This window comes from Podarcis liolepis, assembly GCF_965112155.1.
Source record: "Podarcis liolepis genome assembly, chromosome: 4".
Taxonomy (NCBI): Eukaryota; Metazoa; Chordata; class Lepidosauria; order Squamata; family Lacertidae; genus Podarcis; species Podarcis liolepis.
Window position 1 is genome coordinate 98,083,011 of NC_139558.1, and position 23,270 is coordinate 98,106,280.

Genomic DNA, 23,270 nt, shown 5'->3' on the forward strand with positions numbered 1-23,270 from the left:
GAGGAAAGGCATTGGACAGTGTAGGATGAACGAATGATTACCGTACTTTTCTGTTATAAGACTATTCCCCCCCCCCCTTTAAAAATCATCCTAAAAAGTGGAGGTCATCTTATACATGGGGAGTGCAAATGGTGGGCGTTTGATTGGTTGCTGCCACGGCTGTCAGCGGCTATTGTGCATGTTGAACTCAGCGAAATCTTGAGACTTTGTGATCTGAAAAATAAATATGAGGTATGTACTTTTGTAGCCCAAGAAAATCTTTAAGAAAAAGAAAAGAATTTTTTTTAAAAAAAACAAAAACACCCAATGTTAATCACCACCCCAAACACCCACAAACCTTAAACATTTAATCCACATATGCAATTTCAACCCATTGGTTGTTTCTTCTGTATCTTTTCAAATTCTGCAATTTGGGGAAGGATCATAGCGCAGGGGTGGGGTGTTTGCCTTGCAAGCAAAAGTTCCCGTGATCAGACTCAGTATAGGGCAGCCTCCTATGTCCTTAATATCATTCTTAAGATGCCATTATAAATGTGGCTGCTCTTAATGGCGATGCTGGTGCCTATTTCTGCCATCAGTTAGGAGACACTGGCTCATAACAGAAGGGCACTGGTAGCCTTTTGCATTTCCCCCAGACCAGGGGTCTGCAACCTTTAAGACGAAAAGAGCCACTTGGACCCGTTTCCGGGAAAAAAAAACTGGGAGCCGCAAAACTCGTCATTATAAAAATAACTTTTTTGTCACTTTTTTATTATTTCTTTGTTTGACCCCTCAGAATTACTCCTCCTCATAAAAATAAACGTTAAATTAACAAGTTACCTTTTTGTGTGTGTGTGTTCTTCACTCCCCTTCAAAACAGTGTACATGCCCCTTACAATGCAGCGGGCGGGAAGGTGACGTTGGGACAGTGCGTGACTAACGCACGCACCGCCCTCATGCGATGTCACAGCCAGTACAGCACCCGCCACAGTGGGGAGTGTCGGGGCGCACAATGCGCCTCCTCCTCTCGCTAGTATCCGCCCCGGAGCCGCAGCAAAGGTGTAAAAGAGCCACATGCGGCTCCGGAGCCGCGGGTTGCAGACCCCTGCGCGGACAGATCTCTCCAATTTCTGGTTGGTTCTCCATTTCCTATGAGCGGGTGTAAGATTTGGCAGTTGAGGGAGCACGTACTAAAGGTATAGCTGCCACATTCTGCATTAGTTGCAGTTCCAGGTCAACTTCAAAGGTAGCCCAAGCAGTCCAAAAGGTAGCCCAAAGGTAGTCCAAGCAGGAGATAACCAGAGCATGCACCACTCTAGTGAGACAGTCTGCGAGCAGATAGGGTCTCAGCCTGTGTACCAGATGGAGCTGGTAAACAGCTGCCCTGGACACAGAATTGACTTAGCGTAGTATGTGCTCCCTCAATTGCCAAGTCTTACACCCGCGCTGTGGGTTAAACCACAGAGCCTAGGACTTGCCGATCAGAAGGTCGGCGGTTTGAATCCCCGCGACGGGGTGAGCTCCCGTTGCTCAGTCCCTGCTGCTGCCAACCTAGCAGTTCGGAAGCACGCCAGCGCAAGTAGATAAATAGGTACTGCTCTGGCGGGAAGGTAAACGGCGTTTCTGTGCGCTGCTCTGGTTCACCAGAAGCGGCTTAGTAGTGCTGGCCACATGACCCGGAAGCTGTACGCTGGCTCCCTCGGCCAATAAAGCGAGATGAGCGCTGCAACCCCAGAGTCAGTCACGACTGGACCTAATGGTCAGGGGTCCCTTTATCTTTACTAATATTTTGTTGGGGCAACCCAGAGTGGCTGGGGAAGTCCAGCCAGATGGGCAGGGTATAAATAAATAAATAATAATAATAATAATAATAATAATAATAATAATAATAATAATAATAATTTAGGCAGCAATAAGTAGTTAAGGCAGTGCTGGATCCTTGATATGTTTCTTTCCTTTCCCTGTTGTGGGAAAAGCCTGCAAAGGTTTAAAATCCCACGTCCAGGAATAGATTTCCGCCCTCCCTCCACAAACACACAGCTCTAGAGACTTTGGGATTCTATTTATTTTAAATGCCCCCTGGCACTCCCATAGCCTATGATCCGCCTTTCAGATTTCTAAATGGGCACGCCATGGTAGATTAAAGAGGGGGGATTAATTCATTATTCGCCGCTCCTTCGCTCCCTCTGGACTTTCCCTCGCTCTTTCATTTGAGATCTTTTTAAAGGGTGGGTTGCCTGGGGATCTGTCCAAAGATTTTTAGTACTGAAAATTCCTGTCTGGAAAAGAGAATGGCAAGGATTCTGGGGTGCTGTCCAGCACCTTTGCAAGAGAGAGAGAGGGGGGGGGAGGGATTCTTGTGTGTTTGTGTGATTGTGTGTTTTCAGTTGCCTCTGAAAATGAGAAACTGTGTGTTTCCAAGAGACACTTTGGCAAGTGTGTGTGAAGTCTGAGAGTACACAAGTGGGAACAAACACTGGATGGAAAGCGTAATGCTAGTGGTCAACAAAAGAGGTTTCAAGACTCTCTCAAGGCAAATCTAAAAAAATGTTGAATAAACACTGACAATTGGGAAACACTGGTCTGCGAGCACTCCGGTTAGAGAACAGCCTTTACCAAAGGTGTCATGGGCTTTGAAGACACTCGAACTCAGGACGAAAGGGAGAAGCGTGCTAAGAGGAAGGCACACTTGGCAAATGCACACTGTGATCAACTCCCACCCGGAAACCTGTGTCCCCACTGTGGAAGGACGTGTGGATCCAGAATTGGCCTCCACTGTCACTAACGGACTCACTGTTAAACCTGTGTTTATGGAAGACAATCTTACTCGGCTACAAGTGATCGCCAAAGAGAGAAAGAGAAAAGATTCTGAATGTAGTCTGCAGGTTCAATCCCCAGCACGCCCCTCCAATAATAATAATAATGGTAATAATAATAGTAATAGCAATAATTTTATTATTTATACCCCGCCCATCTGACAGGGTTGCCTGATCTGGGCAGCTTCCAACATATATAAAAACATAATCAAACATGGAAAACCCTGAGTCTCATTGCGCTCAGGTCCCTCATGTGGGTTTCCCATTGAAGCATCTGCGGAGGCCATTGAGAATGAATAGGACGAAGAGGGCCAGGGGCCTGATCCACCAGGAGCCTCTTTCTAGGCTCCTAACGCTGAAGAGTTTTCTTGGCAGGGATACTGGAGTGGCTTGCCGGTTCCTGCTCCAGGCTCAACATCCAAAAAACGAAGACCATGGCCACTGGGCCCATCACCTCCTGGCAAATAGAAGGGGAAGGAATGGAGGCAGTGAGAGATTTTACTTTCTTGGGCTCCATGATCACTGCAGATGGTGACAGCAGCCACGAAATTGAAAGACGCCTGCTTCTTGGGAGAAAAGCAATGACAAACCTAGACAGCATCTTAAAAAGCAGAGACATCACCTTGCCAACAAAGGTCCGTATAGTTAAAGCCATGGTTTTCCCAGTAGTGATGTATGGAAGTGAGAGCTGGACTATAAAGAAGGCTGATCGCCGAAGAATGGATGCTTTTGAATTATGGTACTGGAGGAGACTCTTGAGAGTCCCATGGACTGCAAGAAGATCAAACCGATCCATTCTGAAGGAAATCAGCCCTGAGTGCTCACTGGAAGGACAGATCCTGAGGCTGAGGCTCCACTACTTTGGCCAACTCATGAGAAGAGAAGACTCCTTGGAAAAGACCCCGATGTTGGGAAATATGGAGGGCACAAGGAGACAGAGGACGAGATGGTGGGACAGTGTTCTCGAAGCTACCAGCATGAGTTTGACCAAACTACGGGAGGCAGTGGAAGGCAGGAGTGCCTGGCGTGCTCTGGTCCAGGGGGTCACGAAGAGTCGGACACGACTAAACGACAACAACAACGCTGACGAACCCAAGGGCCAGCCTTGCTCCGGACCATCCCGAGCCGGCCATTGCCTGGCGCAGCGCTTTTGGAGACGTGGAGCGCTTTTTACGCATCTTGCCAATCGCCTTTCTTCCTTGGGAAGAACGCACGCCTCCCACCCTTGTGGAAAGCCTCCCTCTACTGTCCAGGCCGGGAAGGGTTAAAGGCTGCTTCCTCCCTCCTCCTCCTCCTCCTCCCCCACCTCCCCCTCCCTCCCCGGCGTGCAGTGCGTGCTGACGGAGGCAGGTGATCCGACCGCATCGCCTCCCTCCAGCATCGTTCTCCGCCGGGCGCGCGACTGGGTGCGGTCCGCTCTCCTCTCTGCCGCAGCCGCAACCAGCGCGGCCGTCCTTGCGCCGCTGCCGTCGGATGGCGATGGCCGGAGCCCCGAGGCGCGCGGCTCTTTCTGAAGCCTGACTCGGTGTCTGCAAGCAGTTGAGCCGGAGAGAGAGAAAGACAGGCAGGCAGACAGAGCGAAAGAAAAGAGGTGGGGCTGCAAGGCCGGGTCTCTCCCCCCGCCATCCATCACCCCTCCGTCCCCTCTCTCAGCTATGAGGCTCCGAAGGACCCCCCTTTCTCCTCCTCGGGTGGGCGATGCCCTTTGAAAGCAAGCGGGTCTCCAACCTCCCTCTTGGGGCTTGCCGGCGCCTTCTGCTTTGGATATTGGCAAATCGGATATAGGACAATTTCCTCCCCATCCCTGATCATCATTCTCTTGGGGTCTCCGGACACTTCAACCCCCTGCCAAAGGGAGAGGCTCCGAATTTGTTTGGCCCTCTTTTCTGAATGACTCTAGATTTTTATTATTATTAATTGCTGGGTGTTTGTTTGTCTTACTTAAGTGGGGTTCCACCTCTGATCAAGCTTGGGTGCTTTCGCCAACCACACTTTGATTTTTTGTGCAAAATCACGCCTGTAACGTAAGGGGGAGAGAGAGAGAGTTGGGTCGCCAGTGAGCTGGTGGCTCCCATTGTCTGTGTGTGTGTGTATCTATCTATATCTGGGGAGGGGGAGGGAGGTGAGCAGGTGCTCCCCAAACGTGGAGGGAGGGGTGGAACTGGACCAGGCTGCCAAGATGGCCTGGCCTTGCATCAGCCGGGCCTGCTGTATCGCCCGCTTCTGGAACCAGCTGGACAAAGCCGACATCGCCGTGCCTTTGGTCTTCACCAAATACTCGGAAGCCACCGAGATCCCGGGGACCCATGTCGTGGTGCAGCAACAGCAGCAGCAGCAGCACCACCTGCCACGCCCATCCTCGGCCATCGAGACCCAGCCCTCTGCCCTTGGCGGGGGTGACCTGGATGCGGTTGCCAGGGCGACCTCTGCAGCTGTGGACCACGCGGCCCCGGGAGGCCATCACAAGCCCGGGCAGCAGCCGAAAGACCCGTCGGCCGACTCGGTGATGCGCCAGGACTACAGGGCTTGGAAGGTGCAGAGACCAGAGCCCAGCTGCAAGCCGAAGAGCGAGTACCAGCCGTCGGACACGCCCTTCGAGAAGGAGAGCCAGTACCAGAAGGATTTCCGCGCCTGGCCCATCCCCAAGAGAGGCGACCACCCCTGGATCCCCAAACCTATGCCCATTCCTGCAGTGGATATGGACAAAGGCTCCAAGGAGAGACCTGGGAGCCTGGAGAGGAGGAGGAAGACCCACGTGGCTCCAGAGAAGGAGGAGAGAGGGAAGGAAGAGGAGGCCAACCCCACCAGGCCTGAAGAAGGGCGAGTCAAGAAGACCAAGAAGAAGGTTCTTGTATCTGAGGGCGACCCGATAGAGCAGCAACAGCAGGTGGCGGCCGGGTACTCCACGTCGCTCGACACCAGCAAAGGACGGGCGGCCGTGGATGCGCTCAACCGGCAGATCAAGGAGGAAGTCACAGCCCGGGTGAGCACCTCCTCCTACAGGTAAGAAGCTCCAGCAGGTTGACCCATACATGGTAGGACTTCCTGCTTGGTCCGGTTGGAGGTGGGCCTGACTGCCAAGCGGAGGGAGGGGGCTGGCCGAATTCGTGGGAGATGGTTGGATCTTTGTCACCGGGAATAATAATAATAATAATAATGATAATTTATTTGTACCCCACCCATCTGGCTGGGTTTCCCCAGCCACCCTGGGCAGCTTCTGACAGGGATTAAAATTACAGTGGTACCTCAGGTTACATACGCTTCAGGTTACAGACTCCGCTAACCCAGAAATAGTGCCTCAGGTTAAGAACTTTGCTTCAGGATGAGAACAGAAATCGTGCTCCGGCGGCGCAGCGGCAGTGGGAGGCCCCATTAGCTAAAGTGGTGCTTCAGGTTAAGAACAGTTTCAGGTTAAGTATGGACCTCCGGAACGAATTAAGTACTTAACCTGAGGTAGAATCATAGAATCATAGAGTTGGAAGAGACCACAAGGGCCATCGAGTCCAACCCCCTGCCAAGTAGGAAACACCACTGTACATCAAAATGTCACACATTAAAAACTTCCCTGAACAGGGCTGCCTTCAGATGCCTTCTAAATGTCAGGTAGTTGTTTATTTCTTTGACATCTGACAGGAGGGTGTTCCACAGGGTGGGCGCCACCACCGAGAAGGCCCTCTGCCTGGTTCCTTGTAGCTTTGCTTCTCGCAGGGAGGGAACTGCCAGAAGGCCCTTGGAGCTGGACCTCAGCATCCGGGCAGAACGATGGGGGTGGAGATGCTCCTTCAGGTCTACTGGGCACAAACCACAAGGCGGTTCTCCTCCATAAACCACATTGACATGAAGAAAATCAGAAGCTGCCTTATATACCACTGCTCCATCTAGCTCCCTATTGCCTACACTGACCGGCATCAGACAAGGGAGAATCTCCCAACCCTACCTGGAGGCCCAAGAATTGAAGCTGGGCCCTTCTGCAAGCAAAGCAGATGTTCTGCAGCCCAGCTGCTGCCATCACCAAAGGAGGTCATTGGTAGGACCCGTGCTGTGCATGCAGAATCTCCCGGGTTCAATCCCTGACATTTCCCATTGAGAAGATGCTTGACTACAGGGCTTGGAATGTTCTCCTGGGTATCTGAAGAGCCTCTGCCATTCAGAGTAGACAATATGGAGGCAGGTGGGTCAGTGGTTGGCATATACATGCTTGTGTGAATGGTTCTTTCCTTTTACAGCTTGCATTCAGATTAGTGAAAACTCTACTGGATTGTTTCCCAGATAAATAACTGCAGGGGCACATTATATATATATTTCTCCCTGGGAGTCAAAATGTTTTTGGCCAATTTTGCATGCTGTGGGAGATAAACTTCTTTCCTTTTTTCTTCCTCTAACATCAAATGCAACAGATTTCATGGCTTTAGAAATAACAAGTGTCGACTCTAGTTCTGCCTCCAGAGCTGACGGTGAAATTCTGTAAGAGGCTCTGAAATTTTGCCTTCCTTCAATTCTCACACGGACGGTACAAAATTTCACACCCGGGACTGAATTTTTGCACCCGGAACCAAGACTTTGACATTTGCTAAGAGAATTCTCTTGGGTGTTCCTAATTCTGCCATCTATAAATCTCCCCCCCCCCCAAAAAAAAATTATATGAGGGTACATATATGAACTTGCAGAATTTTATATTTCAAGTTTATCCTGTGCCTTTTAAAACTTCTTATTGCTGTCATCCGTTCAGTTCCTTTCACAGGATTCATATATATTTTAAATCATCATAACCTCCAAGTGGTTTACATGAAATAGAAAACATACTTTAAAATGACTGATAAGCTCAGATGTTAAAAACAAAATGAAACCAGCAGATTTTTAAAAAATAAAAATAGAAACTAAAATTACACGTGAAAATACATGTTGAATTGACATGTCTGAGTAGGCATGCTTCAACAACAAAAAACCCCCAGTATTAGCAGATCCTGAAAGATACACTGGCCTAGTATCACTGGGCAGGAAGTTCCAAAGGATAGGCCGTAATACAGAAGGCTTGATTCCTTGCAAGGCCAGAAAGAAGATTATGTAGCCTTTGTGAAACTACATGTGGTTGGAGAGAGAAAGGGCTGGCAGGCTCAGAAGAACTGAGACTCAGAAGGCTTTAGGATTAGATCTTTAGCCAAGGGTAGCAGGGTAGCTCTCTGAATCTTGTTGTATTACAGTTCCCATCACTCCTGACCATTGGCCAAGGCTGATGGGAGTTGTAGTCCAGCCTCTTCTGGAGGCTGCCCCTGTCTTAAGACACTTGACTAAGACGGCAGCCCCACCATATGCTTACCTGGGAGCAACTTGCCTTGAACTGAAGGACGGTTCCTGGGGAGGAGACCTGCGTACAGTTGCAAATCAGCAATCAACAGCTGGCTGTTTTCGGTTATGACCATAGCTGTCAACCGTCCCGTTTTTTGCGGGAAATTCCCTTATTCCAGCGCTGCTTCCTGCTGCTATCCTGGATTGTTAGATATCCCGTAGACTGTCCCCGGGACAGGTGAGGCTGCTGATCCCTTATTTTCAAATCTGAAAGTTGACAGCTATGGTTGTGACCCACCCGTGTCTTAATCTTTGAATGCTAGTGGAATAGTAAGGCTCGGGCGTGGCACCCTCACTTCCTGGGGGCTGAGCAGGGAATGAATGGGTTGCAAACAGCAGATCAAGGAAACTTATTTCTTGTGTACGATGCTGTTATACAGACAACTTCCTATTTACAGAGGAGTTGTATTCCAAGGCGTTGTGGATTTAAATGAAATTATGTGTGTGTCCATCTATATCGATATCTAATTTTTCTTTCGATATATACGTTGTTGTTGTTTTATTAAAGGATTGTTTTTTATTAAAGGATCCTTTATTAAAGGATTTATGCAACATCTCTGTTTTTAATAATAATAATAATAATAATAATAATAATAATAATAATAATAATTTGTTATTTATACCCCGCCCATCTGGCTAGGTTTCCCCAGCAGCTCTGGGCGGCTTCCAGCAAAATATTAAAATACAATAATTCATCAAATATTAAAAGCTTCCCTAAACAGGGCTGACTTCAGTTGTCTTCTAAAAGTCAGACAGTTGTTTGCAGTGGACACTCGGGTTGCGAACGTGATTCATGCGGGATTTACGTTCGCAACTCGCAGCATTCACAACCTGCAGCAGCGCATCTGCGCACGCGCGGGTTGCGATTCAGCGCTTCTGCGCATGTGCGACCGCCGAAACCCGGAAGTAACCCGTTCCAGTACTTTCGGTTTTCGGTGGTCGGTAACCCGAAAAAACGCAACCTGAAGCGACTATAACCCGAGGTATGACTGTATTTCCTTGACATCTGATGGGAGGGCGTTCCACAGAGTGGGTGCCACCACCGAGAAGGCCCTCTGCCTGGTTCCCTGTATGCACAGAGTCCTTTCTCCAGTTACATTCACTGTGTGTCACTGCTTTCATGGACATTGTGAGGTTGGGGGGCAGTGTTAGATACTCGGGGGTGGGGGGGACTCGGTGCAAAATGGCTCCTTAAACTAAGGTTAAAAGGTAAAGGTAAAGGGACCCCTGACGATTAGTTCCAGTCGTGGCCGACTTGGGTTTTGGCGCTCATCTCACTTTATTGGTCGAGGGAGCCGACGTACAGTCATGTGGCAAGCATGACTAAGTCGCTTCTGGTGAACCAGAGTAGTGCATGGAAATGCCGTTTACCTTCCCGCCGGAGCGGTACCTATTTATCTACTTGCACTTTGATGTGCTTTTGAACGGCTAGGTTGGTAGGAGCAGGGACTGAGCAACGGGAGCTCACCCCGTCGCGGGGATTCGAACCGCCGACCTGATCGGCAAGTCCTAGGCTCTGTGGATTAACCCACAGCGCCACCCGCGCCCAGTCTGGTTGCCATTTTGGAGGCAAGATGGCTGTAAAGCCTCATTTTTCAAACGATGAACTGACTGTGATCAGGACCTGATTTAGGTTTGATGAGGCCCTAAGCTACTCAAGGTAATGGGGCCCTTTATATGTCCAGCTGTCCTTTGTCAACAACAAATTGTTGCAGTTTTTGTTGTTGAATATATGCTATATGACAATTTATGGACCTAATAGGTATCTCAAGCCATTTGCACATGTTGCCGTGCAACCAGTCTATGCAGAATGCAGGCACCCTGTATATAGAAAGGAGCAAAGCAGTGATATTTGAGGCAGCAGACTAGCAGGCGGGGCCCATGGCTTACATCCTAGGAGCCTACACAACACAAAACACTGTTGCTGTATGTAGGTTTTATTTTGTTTTTTATCTTATATTTTGGAAATGTACATCCAGGTTTTTTTCCTTTAATTTTTTTTGGGGGGCCCCAAGAGAGTGGGGCCCTGAGCTGTAGCTTGTTTAGCTTATATGCAAATTCGGCACCGACTGTGTTTGATTCTCAGATGAACATGCCCCCAAAATTTGTTCGTAATACCAAAAAAAGGGGTTGCAATCCAAAACTAGTTTGCAAACCGGGACATGCACTTCTGGGTTTGACGTGTTTGTAATCCAAAACGTATGCAAACCAGACTGTTTGTAAACCAAGGTACCACTGTACTGTAAGAAATATATGGAGGCAGATAGTTGTGAAATTATCGTGAGGTTTCATAAGTTAACTTTATATTTGGACAACTTTTCTGCTGTACCTTATTGGAAGGAGAAAAATAAGCATTTCCTTAACAACAATTTAAACAATACGTATCCACGTTTCTTAACTGATGTGGTTAAGCAATTAAAAAAACAGACACCTTAGACTGAATTTTAGCACACAGGAAAAACTTAAAACTTCTGTAGCACACTCTTCTTCAAAAACAAGCATCTGTGATAATATCTTGTCGTTAGAAAAACTGCCCCAAATAATCTTACAGAAACCTCTGGAAGAGCATGACTTTGTGAATGTATTAATGGAAAAATTTAAACATTGCATATAAAGCCTCATGCTACGTAATTAAAAACAAATCCATATTTCTTTGTGAATAGCCTTTGGACTTAAATAAATGTAACTTAAATAGAAAACTATCTTTAGAAAGACCCCCCCCCCAAAGCATTTTATTTTTTTAAAAACTGATTTAAAATTTTAAAAATCCAATTTAATTTTTTAAAAAATAAATCTGATTTTTATTATATTTATATTTTTAAAAATAATTGATTGATGGATTGGTTTTTTTTAAAAAAAGTCATTGATTTTTATCCACCCTGACCAGCTTCCAGGCATACCTGCTGCTTTCCAAGAGAGAGAGATGCAAAGTGAGGGGTGGTCGTGGCTTTGTAGACCAGGGGTCAGCAAACTTTTTCAGCAGGGGGCCGGTCCACTGTCCCTCAGACCTTGTGGGGGGCTGGACTATATTTTTTTGGGGGTAGTGAACAAATTCCTATGCCCCACAAATAACCCAGAGATGCATTTTAAATAAAAGCACACATTCTTCTCATGTAAAAACACGCTGATTCCCGGACCGTCCGCGGGCCAGATTTAGAAGGCGATTGGGCTGGATCTGGCCCCCGGGCCTTAGTTTGCCTACCCATGGTGTAGACGCACCAGCAAAGCCAATCCGGTACTCCCACTGCCCAAACGTAGTTGCTCCTCTCCTTTCGCCTTTTCCTGTTTCTGTCGCCCTTCTCCTGTGTTTGAAGGCTGGCTATCGTTTAGCAGAGGACCTGGCAAATTCTCTCTCTGCCCTCGTAGGTCAGCACAATGCCGTCCCTGAAAAGCTGGGAAGGCCGTCAAGTCTGGAAAACAGGAATAGAATCGTAGGTCTTCCAGATGCAGTTATATTTAATTAAAAGGGACGTCGTGAATCATCTTCTGGTTTTCTAAAAAGGCACTGCAGAGTGCTTCTCCCATTTCAATTAGCCGCGACTGTGTGCAGAGAGCCTTTCGGCATTCCTGTTTCCTAAAAAGCACCCACACACCCGCCAGTGAAAACCAGGGCTGATTTTCTGATGTGTGGGGGGTTTTTTTGGAGAAATTTCCTTCGGTTTTTCCCAATGGTTTTGCTACATATCTTTAAGAAGTGACGGTACGGTGTGTGCATGTGTGTTTGATGTGTGTATGAGAGAGAGAAAGGTCTTGCTTCTCCTTTCCTTAAAATCATCAAGGATAACCAAAACTGTGTGACAGTGTTGGTGCAGACAGCGCAGTGTTCAGAATGCTTTGCTGTTCTTAGTTTCAGTGAATGGAATCCACATGTAAAAATTAACTACAGTAATTCTTGTCTGGAAAGGTGGTTGGTCGACTGTGGCAGTAGGAGCAAACATGGCAATGGCTTATTATTTCCCAATATTGTTAATGCATTAAACCATGTGTAGGCAAACTAAGGCCCAGGGGCCGGATCCGGCCCAATCGCCTTCTCAGTCCGGCCCGCGGACGGTCTGGGAATCCATGTGTTTTTACATGAGTAGAATGTGTCCTTTTATCTAAAATGCATCTCTGGGTTATTTGTGGGGCCTCCCTGGGGTTTTTACATGAGCAGAATGTGTGCTCTTATTTATAATGCATCTCTGGGTTATTTGTGGGGCATAGGAATACATTCACTCCCCCCCCAAAAAATATAGTCCAGCCCCCCACAAGGTCTGAGGAACAGTGGACCGGTCCCCTGCTGATAAAGTTTGCTGACCCCTGCATGATAAAACAGACAAGATCTATGGGTCAATACGCACATTAACCTCCATTTTTTTAAGGCTTTGAGTTGGTGAAAGTACTGGGGGGCGCTAGGTTGGGGAATGCTGTTTTTAAGCGCATCCTAGAAACAGACAATGGAGACAAATGTTTTTGCAAATGCATGCATCACGGCTGCAATGTTTGCTTGAATGATTAGTCAACCGGTAGAGCGTGTGACTTAATCTCAGGATTGTGGGTCCTAGGTGCATATTGGGCAGAAAATCCCTGCATTGCAGGGGGTTGGACTAGATGACCCATGGGGTCCCTTCCAACTCTGCAGTTCTATGATTCTAATTAGAATGATTTGATTAGATAAGATTGATTGATTGATTGATTGATTGATTGATTAGATCTGGTTTGTTTGTTTGGTTGGTTGGTTGGATGAATTGATCTATTAGATGAATTAATCAACTGTCAATTGGTCAACAGGCTAATATTATTGTTATTTTTAAAAAAGTTTTTATTCTCTTCAAATGTATACATTTCATTAATTTTACAATCATCTGAACAATTCAAGGTTTGACTTCCTTTTCTTTTTTTTAGCAAGCCCTGAAATTGTACAGTGAAGGCATCTGCCTGATGTCAATAGGGAGTCCCACAGTGTAGGTGCTGCCACACTAAAATATCAATTTCTTAAGAATGCAAAATAGGTATTGTTGTTGTTTAGTCATTTAGTCGTGTCCGACCCTTCGTGACCCCCTGGACCAGAGCACGCCAGGCACTCCTGTCTTCTACTGCCTCCCGCAGTTTGGTCAAACTCATGCTGGTAGCTTCGAGAACACTGTCCCACCATCTCGTCCTCTGTCGTCCCCTTCTCCTTGTGCCCTCCATCTTTCCCAACATCAGGGTCTTTTCCAGGGAGTCTTCTCTTCTCATGAGGTGGCCAAAGTAGTGGAGCCTCAGCTTCAGGATCTGTCCTTCCAGTGAGCACTCAGGGCTGATTTCCTTCAGAATGGAGAGGTTTGATCTTCTTGCAGTCCATGGGACTCTCAAGAGTCTCCTCCAGCACCAGAATTCAAAAGCATCAATTCTTCGGCGATCAGCCTTCTTTATGGTCCAGCTCTCACTTCCACACATCACTACTGGGAAAACCATGGCTTTAACTAGACGGACCTTTGTTGGCAAGGTGATGTCTCTGCTTTTTAAGATGCTGCCTAGGCTTGTCATTGCTTTTCTCCCAAGAAGCAGGCGTCTTTCAATTTCGTGGCTGCTGTCACCATGGGTATTATGTGGCACCTATAAATAACGATTTGCTTGGATAAGACTTACTTGGTTTTGCTCCTTTGCTTCTCAGCTGTGGAGGCTGCACACCAGCCAAGCTGCAAAACTCGCTGATCTTGAGATCTGGGAGAGATTCTGGTGGGATTGGTCACTGGCTCAGTCTAAGGCAGCTTCAGGTGTGTGGAAGGGGATGGGTGGGAAAGGCAGGTGAAAGCATTTGTGCTGTAAAACGGGCAACCTGTAAAACAATATTATATCGTTTGCATTTAAGCGTTTATGCTTTACACAACGAAAAGGCCAGAGGGATTTCAGGTCTGATGCAATAAGACTGCTGGTGCGGATGGTGACAAAAAAGGGACATTTAAACACAGTGGATAATATTTTTAAATACACACACACACACACAAATCAAATCCCTGTTTAGGGAAGCTTTTAATGTTTGATGCATTACTGTATTTTAATATTTTGTTGGAAGCCTACCAGAGTGGCTGGGGAAGCCCAGCCAGATGGGCGGGGTATAAATAATAAATAATAAATAATAATTATTATCAAAGACAGTCCTTGTGGTTTCAGTAGATGTTATGTCCAAGTTAGGATGCTATATCCTGTTCTCACTATGTTGAATGGACCTGTTGGATGTGACTATTTAGATCAGGAATGCCCAGACTCTGTGCTGGTGTCAGATCGGGGTGCCAAGAGCAGGTCAAGTAAGGACTCACATGGCGTCATTGAAGTCAACTATTTATGCAAAGAAACAAGCAGCTCAGGAGGAGCTTGGGAGCACAACTCTGTCCGGTAGATCTTGCCTTGATGCCACAGTTCCCTAAGTCTCCTTCTCCCCTAGATCCTTCCCAAGCAATCTGAGACGTTGCCGCCTTGCGTGTCTCTGCTCCACCCTCTTCATACCACTTCTGGTCCTAGGAGACCGGGGGGGGGGGCTGGTTGCAGCAGGAGGGGGAGACCCCAGCTTCTTCTGCAGCCTGCCTCTTGGTCTCCCTCCTCTCCTGCCTCCTCTTCTGCCTCTGATTCTGGACTGCTCTCTGCCACAGTTTCTTCCTGCTCACTAAACCCTGTTCCCTCTCCATCTTCTGACCCCTCCTCCTCCCAGTCTTCTCCCTCTGACCACTCATAGCTGTCCCACCACCAATCCCCGGGCTCTGAGCCTTCTTCCCTTGGGGGTTCCCCAGCTGCTTCCTTCCATCATTCTCCAGCCAGTCCGTGACAGCTGGAGTCACAAGCAGGCCCAGACAGAGGGGGGAGGGGCCATATGGGCTACTTGGCCTGGGCCTCCGATTCCAAAGGGGGCCTCGGTCAGCATATTTATCTATTTTTTTCCATTTTGTCTTTATATGCAGATAATAATAATAATAATAAATTTTATTTATATCCCGCCCTCCCCAGCCGAAGCCGGGCTCAGGGCGGCTAACAACAATAATCACACAATTAAAAATATTTCATTATAAAAATTAATTAAAATCAGATTGATGGCAACCGATTAAGTAAAATTCTGTGCAGGTTGCCAGAGGAGGGAGTCAGGCTGCGCCCTGACCAAAGGCCTGGCGGAACAACTCTGTCTTGCAGGCCCTGCGGAAAGATGTCAAGTCCCGCAGGGCCCTAGTCTCTTGGGACAGAGCGTTCCACCAAATTGGAGCCGCAGCCGAGAAGGCCCCGGCTCTAGTTGAGGCCAGCCTAACCTCTCTGAGACCTGGGACCTTGAGGATGTTATTATTTGCAGACCGTAGGTTTCTCTGTGGGGCATACCAGGAGAGGCGGTCCCGTAGGTACGAGGGTCCTAGGCCGTATAGGGCTTTAAAGGTTAAAACCAGCACCTTAAACCTGATCCTGTACTCCACCGGGAGCCAGTGCAGCTGGTATAGTACCGGATGAATGTGATCTCGCAGCGAAGACCCCATAAGGAGTCTCTCCGCGGCATTCTGCACCTGCTGGAGTTTCTGGGTCAGTCTCAAGGGCAGCCCCACGTAGAGCGAGTTACAATAATCCAGTCTGGAGGTGACCGTCGCATGGATCAAAGTGGCTAGGTCAGGGCGAGAGAGATAAGGGGCCAACTGCTTAGCTTGGCGGAGATGAAAAAATGCCGCCTTTGTTATAGCTGTAATCTGCGCCTCCATAGAGAGGGAGGTATCGAAGATTACACCCAAACTCTTAACGGACGGTGCTGGCACTAATTGCACCCCCGCAAGAGATGGGAGTTGCCCCCTCAATCCCATATCGTCCCGTCCCAGCCAGAGGACCTCTGTCTTCGAAGGATTTAACTTCAACCGGCTCCCACGTAACCATCCAGCCACAGCTTCCAGACATCTGGTCAGTGTGTCTGGGGCCGAGTGAGGATGGCCATCCATCAACAGATAGAGTTGGGTGTCAAGATGTGGTTCAAGCCTTGAAATAGAATTATTTGTCAGCATAACTTTTGTGAAAATTATTTATATACTCACTTATTTATAAGACCAGTTATCCCCAGGGTAAAAAAAAGGGGGGGCACATTATCTACCTGGCCCGGGCCTCTGCCTGGCTCTGCAAGGCCCTGGTCACAAGAGACCTGGTTATGATGCTTGAACACATAAAAGAATGAAATAGTGAAAGGTTTTGGTGAACTCAATGTCCCTGGCAAAGAGGAAGCCTCCTGTTATGTCTCTGTATGCTCTGTGGCCTCCTCCCCCCCTTCCATTCAGCTGGAGATGAGTCTCTCTCAAACCAGTGTAATCCAGTTCAGTGATGTAGCAGAATTAAAGGTAAGGTAAATGGACCCCTGACCATGAGGTCCAGTCGTGACCGATTCTGGGGTTGCGGCGCTCCTCTCGCTTTATTGGCAGAGGGAGCCGGCGTACAGCTTCCGGGTCATGTGGCCAGCATGACTAAGCCGCTTCTGGTGAACCAGAGCAGTGCATGGAAACACTGTTTACCTTCCTGCCAGAGCGGTACCTATTTATCGACTTGCACTTTGACATGCTTTCGAACTGCTAGGTTGGCAGGAGCAGGGACCGAACAACGGGAGCTCACCCCGTTGCGGGGATTCAAACCGCTGGTCTTCTGATCAGCAAGTCCTAGGTTCTGTGGTTTAACCCACAGTGCCACCCGCGTCCCGTAGCAGAATTATCTTACCTTTAATAAAAAAAATTCCACTGTATCTCTGTGTTGGTTCCTCCCGTGGGCTTTCTGAAGAGGCGCACCCAGATCAGCAACTCACACAGAGGGAACGGAGTTGGACTCCTCACTTTTACATGCTCAGGTGCACTCCTGTTTTAATTCAGGACAAAAAGTGTGTGCTCAGTATTGGAAAAGGTTCTTCACAGATAGTAAGAGATTTGAACCTGCATTTTCTAGTTGGTTTCGTTAACCACTGAATTTGCTCTTTAGGTGTCAAAAAGAGTAGAATGTTCCTTTTTGGTCCACGCTGCAACCTTTGCAGCTGCCTGGTTTTTGAAATCCCTGCTGCTTGATGAATAATACCCAAGTCCTGCTCACTTTCATTAATAATAGCATTGTCTGGCTAATCTCTGGATAAACATCTTAGCTCTTCTTCGGATACTATTTTGAGGATCCGAGTACCCGCCTGATATCCTGGCGGCTGAGCTTTGCCGGACATCAGTGAGCACAAGCCAACAGAGGAGCTTTTAGAAATACAACAATTATAGCCCGTGCTTAAAGCTTAATGCTACTGCCAAATCTTTGACAAGGTTTGCCTCTTCTCTCCCTCACCACTGTGGCTAGTGCACAAAACTCTTCTTGCATATGCTTAATAATAATAATAATTTATATCTCACCCATCTGGCTGGGTTTCCCTGGCCACTCTGGGCAGCTCCCAATAGAATATTAAAAACACGATAAAACATCAAACATTAAAAACTTCCCTAAACAGGGCTCCCTTCAGATGTCTTCTAAAAGTCAGAATAGTTGTTTATTTCCTTGACATCTGGTGGGAGGACGTTCCACAGGGAGGGCGACACTACCGAGAAGGCCCTCTGCCTGGTTCCCTGTAGCCTCACTTCCTGCAATGAGGGAACTGCCAGAAGACCCTCAGTGCTGGATCTCAGTGTCCGGGCAGAACGATGGGGGTGGAGACGCTCCTTCAGATCTACTGGGCCGAGGCTGTTTAGGGCCATTTTAAAATAAAACCTTCCTTTTTTTAAAAAAAAAAAAAAGGTAAAGGACCCCTGACAGTTAAGTCCAGTCCTGAACGACTCTGGGGTTGCGCCGCTCATCTCGCTTTACTGGCAGGGGAAGCCGACATTTGTCTGCAGACAGTTTTTCCGGGTCATGTGGCCAGCATGACTAAGCCGCTTCTGGCGAAACCAGAGCAGCGCATGGAAACGCCGTTTACCTTCCTGCTGGAGTGGTACCTATTTATCTACTTGCACTTTGACATGCTTTCGAACTGCTAGGTGGGCAGGAGCAGGGACTGAGCAATGGGAGCTCACCCCGTCGCAGGGATTCGAACCGCTGACCTTCTGATCGGCAAGTCCTAGGCTCTGTGGTTTAACCCACAGTACCACCCGTGTCCCATTTTAAGTTAGAGCTTAATAATTATTTCATCATTGATATACTTCTTCTTAATTGTATTTCACTATTAATATACTTCTTAATTTCATTTCAGTTCAACAATTACTTTGATAAAATACATATTTTGTTTTGCGCAAATGGCTTGAGATGCCTATTAGGTCCATAAACTACCATAGAGCATATATTCAACACAAAAAACAGCCACCATTTGTTGTTGACAAAGGACAGCTAGACATATAACGGGCCCCATTACCTTCAGTAGCTTAGGGCCTCATCAAACCTAAATCCGGCCGTGTGTGTGTGTTTATGTGTGTGTAGGGTTAGGGAACTTGCTGAGCCCACACCCATCCATGCACCGCAAATTTATTGCCAGGTAATTACTTGTCTGCTCCAGTTACTGCGATGTGATGCAGTGGGGAAGAAAAGGAGGGTGTGTGCAGGCTTGCATTATATCATGGACGCTCCACTCCCCTAAAGTGCTTTGCTGGCAAGCACTCTGGGCTCAGGTGTGCAGAGGTCAGCAGAGTAGCTCAGAAAGGGAGGGGGAAAATGGATTGAGCCCCTCGCTTGGCTATAAGCCAAATGAGAGAATGTCGAGCGCAGCTTTTGAAGCATCCAACCTCTGCTTTGTTAATGTAAGTATAACATAATATACAGCTGGAAAAGGAGATGGTGTTGGACATTCAGAGGAAGAGAGGAGAACTACTCCCGCTGTACATCGGGGAGGGCTGTGTGGAGAGAGTCTCTTCCTTTAAATTCCTAGGAGGTTATCTCAGTGAAGACCTTACTTGGAAAATAAATACAACCCAGGTGGTTAAGAAAGCCCAACAGAGACTCCATCTCCTCAGAGTATTGTGAAAGAACGATGTCAATCAACATTTGATGATCTCCTTCTACTGGTCCACAATAGAAAGTGTCCTTTCCTACTGCATCACGGTGTGGTACGCTAGTTTGACATCAGCTGATAGGAAGTGCCTACAGAGGGTGGTGAATACAGCACAAAATATTATGGGTTGTCCCGTGAAACCACTGGAGGAAATAGCGGAAGAACGTTGCCTCAGGATAGTGAGGAAAATTCTCAGGGATGATTCACACCCTGGACGGCACTTTCTTGCTCTCCTGCCCTTGGCCAGAAGATATAGAAACATAATTAGTCGCACCAGCAGGGTAAAGAACAGCTTCTATCCGTGGGCTGTTAGGCTGCTGAATGAAAAGATAACAACAGGGCAACTGACTTTCGGGTTTGGTGTGTGTGTGTGTCAGTAAATGAGTGGAATTAAGACTAAGAGAGCTGAGTGGGGGGTGCTCGTGTAATCTCACTGTATACAAGTTGTACAAGTGACAATAAAGTATTTCAATTCAATAACATAATATATAGCTAGAAAAGATAACAAATGGATTCAGGGGGCCCTTTTCAGGTAGAATCATAGAAGTGTAGAGTTGGTAGGGGCCCTGAGACAGGGGCGTACGAAGTGGGGGGCAGAGGGGGCGGGCCGGGCCGGGTGCCACTCTGGGGTGGGTGAGTGAGTGAGTGACAAGATGGCCCCTTCCTCCCCCCAGCTGTAGAGCGGCCAAGGGTGTGCGCAGTTAGTATGGGCACGGCTCGCACAGCGTCCATATGGGCTGCCGCGCGGGCGCACTCTGTACGGGATGCCACACATGTGCACTCCGTACGGATGCCGCGCGGGCGCCACTGGGCGGTTTGGCCTGCCCTGCCCCTCGGCGTCCCACCCCAGGAGCCAGAGAGGGTTCCTCTGCCACTGCCCTGAAAGTCATCTAATCCAGCCCCTGAAATGGAGGCTCTGTATCCTTTCCTACCCCAAAAACACCTCCTGCCACATTCTCCTCTAAACATCATTTATTCAACAGATACAGAACGAACATATTCCATTCCTTATCATTCCTGCCTTTCTATAGCTTTCTTTTGCAGCAGTTACTGGGTTGTGTTCATTTTCGTTTTTATTACCGTATTTTTCGCTCTATAAGACGCACCAGACCACAAGACGCACCTAGTTTTTGGAGGAGGAAAACAAGAAAAAAAATATTCTGAATCTCAGGAGCCAGAACAGCAAGAGGGATCGCTACGCAGTGAAAGCAGAAATCCCTCTTGCTGTTCTGGCTTCTGGGGTAGCTGCGCAGCCTGCATTCGCTCCATAAGACGCACACACATTTCCCCTTACTTTTTAGGAGGGAAAAAGTGAGTCTTATAGAGCAAAAAATATGGTATGTATTTTGTGCTTTTATACTGCGGCTTTATGTTGTACTGGCCCTGAGACCTGCAGGTATAGAGCAGTATACAAATTTAATTAATTTGTTGTTGTCGTTGTTCCTTGGCTACTGAACATGCTCAATCTTCAGTGAGCTGTTTGAAAAACAGTGACTTCTTCCTCTGATTATTATTTTTAAACTTTCCAATCATTGGGGTTCCCAGTGCTGAGACCTCCTCCTGGCATCTCAGTGGCCCCAGGGGGGGTGGCCCATTGGGGCAAATGCAGCTCTGACCCACTAACCTCATTCTTCGCTCGCCAGTCTTTGCCTGCCTGCCTTCCTTCCTCCTATCTTCCTATCAGCTTCCTCCTCCATAGGCTCACCTTAGGACTTTATAGAAGGAAGAGGATGGGGACAACGCTAGAATTAGTTGCCTCTGCCAGTCATAGAATCATAGAGTTGGAAGAGACCACAAGGGCCATCGAGTCCAACCCCCTGCCAAGCAGGAAACACCATCAGAGCACTCCTGACATATGGTTGTCAAGCCTCTGCTTAAAGACCTCCAAAGTAGGAGACTCCACCACACTCCTTGGCAGCAAATTCCACTGTCAAACAGCTCTTACTGTCAGGAAGTTCTTCCTAATGTTGAGGTGGAATCTTCTTTCTTGTAGTTTGGATCCATTGCTCCGTGTCCGCTTCTCTGGAGCAGCAGAAAACAACCTTTCTCCCTCCTCTACGTGACATCCTTTTATATAGTCATTGGCTCTGGTTCTGCTTATAGAATTATGGAACTGCAGAGTTGGAAGGGGGTCGCAGGGTCATCTAGTCCAACCCCCTGCAATGCAGGAACTTCAACTAGAGCGTCCAGGACGGATGGCCATCCAACCTCTGCTTGAAAACCTCCAAGGAAGGAGAGTCCACAACCTTTTGTGGTGTAGCCTTATGAGGCTTTGCCCTTGGGTGGGAAAAATATTGCGCCTGGGAAAGGGAAGTGGGAGTCAACAGACACTCAAGGAATAGTTTTGGAGAAAAGGCTTTTATTTCTACCATCCATGAACTGGTAGAAGGAGCAAGTGTGATAAGTCACAAAAAGCATGCACGAAGTTCACAGTCATGTGCACAAGCATATATACCCCTTTCCAGTTCCCTCCCCCTTTCTCCTCCCTCAGGAGTTCCTCTGAGCATGAACAGAAAGCTTTCTTGGGATTATTGGACTCTTGGCACCCTTCCCAGGAAAAGGGGGGGGTGAGAAGCCAAGGGGTTTTCAGCATGTTCAGATATGTTTCAATCTCTTGTTCTGGCATGGTTCCCGGACAGAAAGCAAGTTGCAAGGTGGTTCTTTAGCAAGGCCAGAAGACATGAGAAAGGCCTGAGAAACAATGGACTGTTCTCTACCTTTGTTACAGCAGAGCAGAATGTTTCTGATGCTTAGCTGCTGAGAAAATGATTTTGAGAAGCTTTGAGACTGCTTGGGGGGGTGACTTCGGGCCTAGGTGAGGTCACCTGTCCTCACCTTCCTTCATTGGGAGTTTGTTCCATGGTCAAACAGCTCTTACCATCAGAAAGTTATTCCTGATGTTGAGTCAGTATCTCCTTTCTTGTAACTCGAAGCTGTGGGTTCCAGTCCTACCCTCCAGAGCAGGAGAAAACAAGCATACTCCTCCTCCCATGGGACAGCCCTTGAGATATCTGAGGATGGCTGTCACGTCTTCTGTCCATCTCCTCTTCCCCAGGCTAAACATGCTCTGCTCCTTCAACCATTCCTCATCGGGCTTGGTTTCCAGACCCTTGATCATCTTGGTTGCCCTCTTCTGCACACCTTTCAGGTATCTGGAGATATCTGGTTGGCCAGCTCCCTCAACCGTTCTTCATCAGGCTTGGTTTCCAGACCCAAGAACATCTTGGTTGCTCCTTGCCTTCTGCTCTACCAATCACAGCAGTGACCAGCCACCGCTGGCTACCATCTCTAGGCTCTTTTTGTCGGCCCTCACCACTCATGCTCACAGCTGTTCCCCAAGATAGCTGCTACTTGAACCCTCCGTCGTTTTCCTTCGGGTTCTTTCCCGTTAACAAATCCACAAGCAGAGTAAGATCTCAGGCATGGAGGAGGAAGGATGAGTAATAGTTTTGGTGCGGTGTGCGGGGGTGAAAATTACTTTTCAGAGGCTTGCAGAACATGCAAACAAATAAACATACACTCCTAAGGGGTGGGTGTAATTAAAAGCTTATTGGATGCCAAATCAGGCCAGATCTCAGGTCCCGTTACTTGCAGATCACAGCTGCTTCACAAACTCTCACAAAAACCAGTCACTTGCTGGCACTCACTTTTGTGAATGAGTTTGGCACACCCTGCTTTTCCCAGACCTGTGAAACTCATTCTTGTGAATGGACTAGTCACATGCCCCTGTGTTTCCAAGCTTGTTGCGTTCTTGCATTTTGAATATGGCCTTATTCAATGCTACAACCTATTCCCTTCCCCCATGCTATGAAACCTGCATTTTCTTAAATCTGGCAACGAAGACCTCCAAAACGACATCGTCGGTGATTGATGTGAGCTTTCCAGGAGCTGCTCAGATCATGGCAAATCTGTGTAGTCAACATGCAAACTTTTGCAAAATTCCTGCCTGCAAACTGTAGCTCTTATCTAGAGTCTTGCAACAGGACATTGCAATGTTTTAGAGAAGAGCTGTCCAGACCAGGGGTCAGTAAACTTTTTCAGTTGTGGGCCGGTCCACCGTCTCTCAGACCATGTGGAGGGCCGGACTATATTTTTTGGAGGGGAAATGAACAAATTCCTATGCCCCACAAATAACCCAGAGATGCATTTTAAATAAAAGCACA

General features: G+C 47.7%; 1 protein-coding gene and 1 long non-coding RNA gene across 3 annotated transcripts in view; one reads left to right on the plus strand and one right to left on the minus strand.

Moving 5' to 3' along the window:
* Nucleotides 1–2,983: 2,983 nt before the first annotated feature.
* LOC310705474 lies at nucleotides 2,984–22,057 on the minus strand. 2 transcript variants are annotated; one of them, XR_014525320.1, is made up of 3 exons: nucleotides 21,986–22,057; nucleotides 13,752–13,941; nucleotides 2,984–3,252 (listed from the first exon to the last, which is right to left on the minus strand). It is a non-coding gene; the product is annotated as an uncharacterized lncRNA (long non-coding RNA). The 2 variants fall into 2 exon arrangements; XR_014525321.1 differs by lacking the exon at nucleotides 2,984–3,252 and adding an exon at nucleotides 11,383–11,551.
* The window catches only part of MAP6 (microtubule associated protein 6), a 55,757-nt gene continuing 36,611 nt past the window's right edge, over nucleotides 4,125–23,270 (plus strand). Inside the window, exon 1 of the mRNA XM_083499794.1 lies at nucleotides 4,125–5,798. Within this exon, the coding sequence (XP_083355920.1) occupies nucleotides 4,975–5,798 (824 nt within the window). The 5' untranslated portion in view covers nucleotides 4,125–4,974. The remainder of the gene's footprint in view (nucleotides 5,799–23,270) is intronic.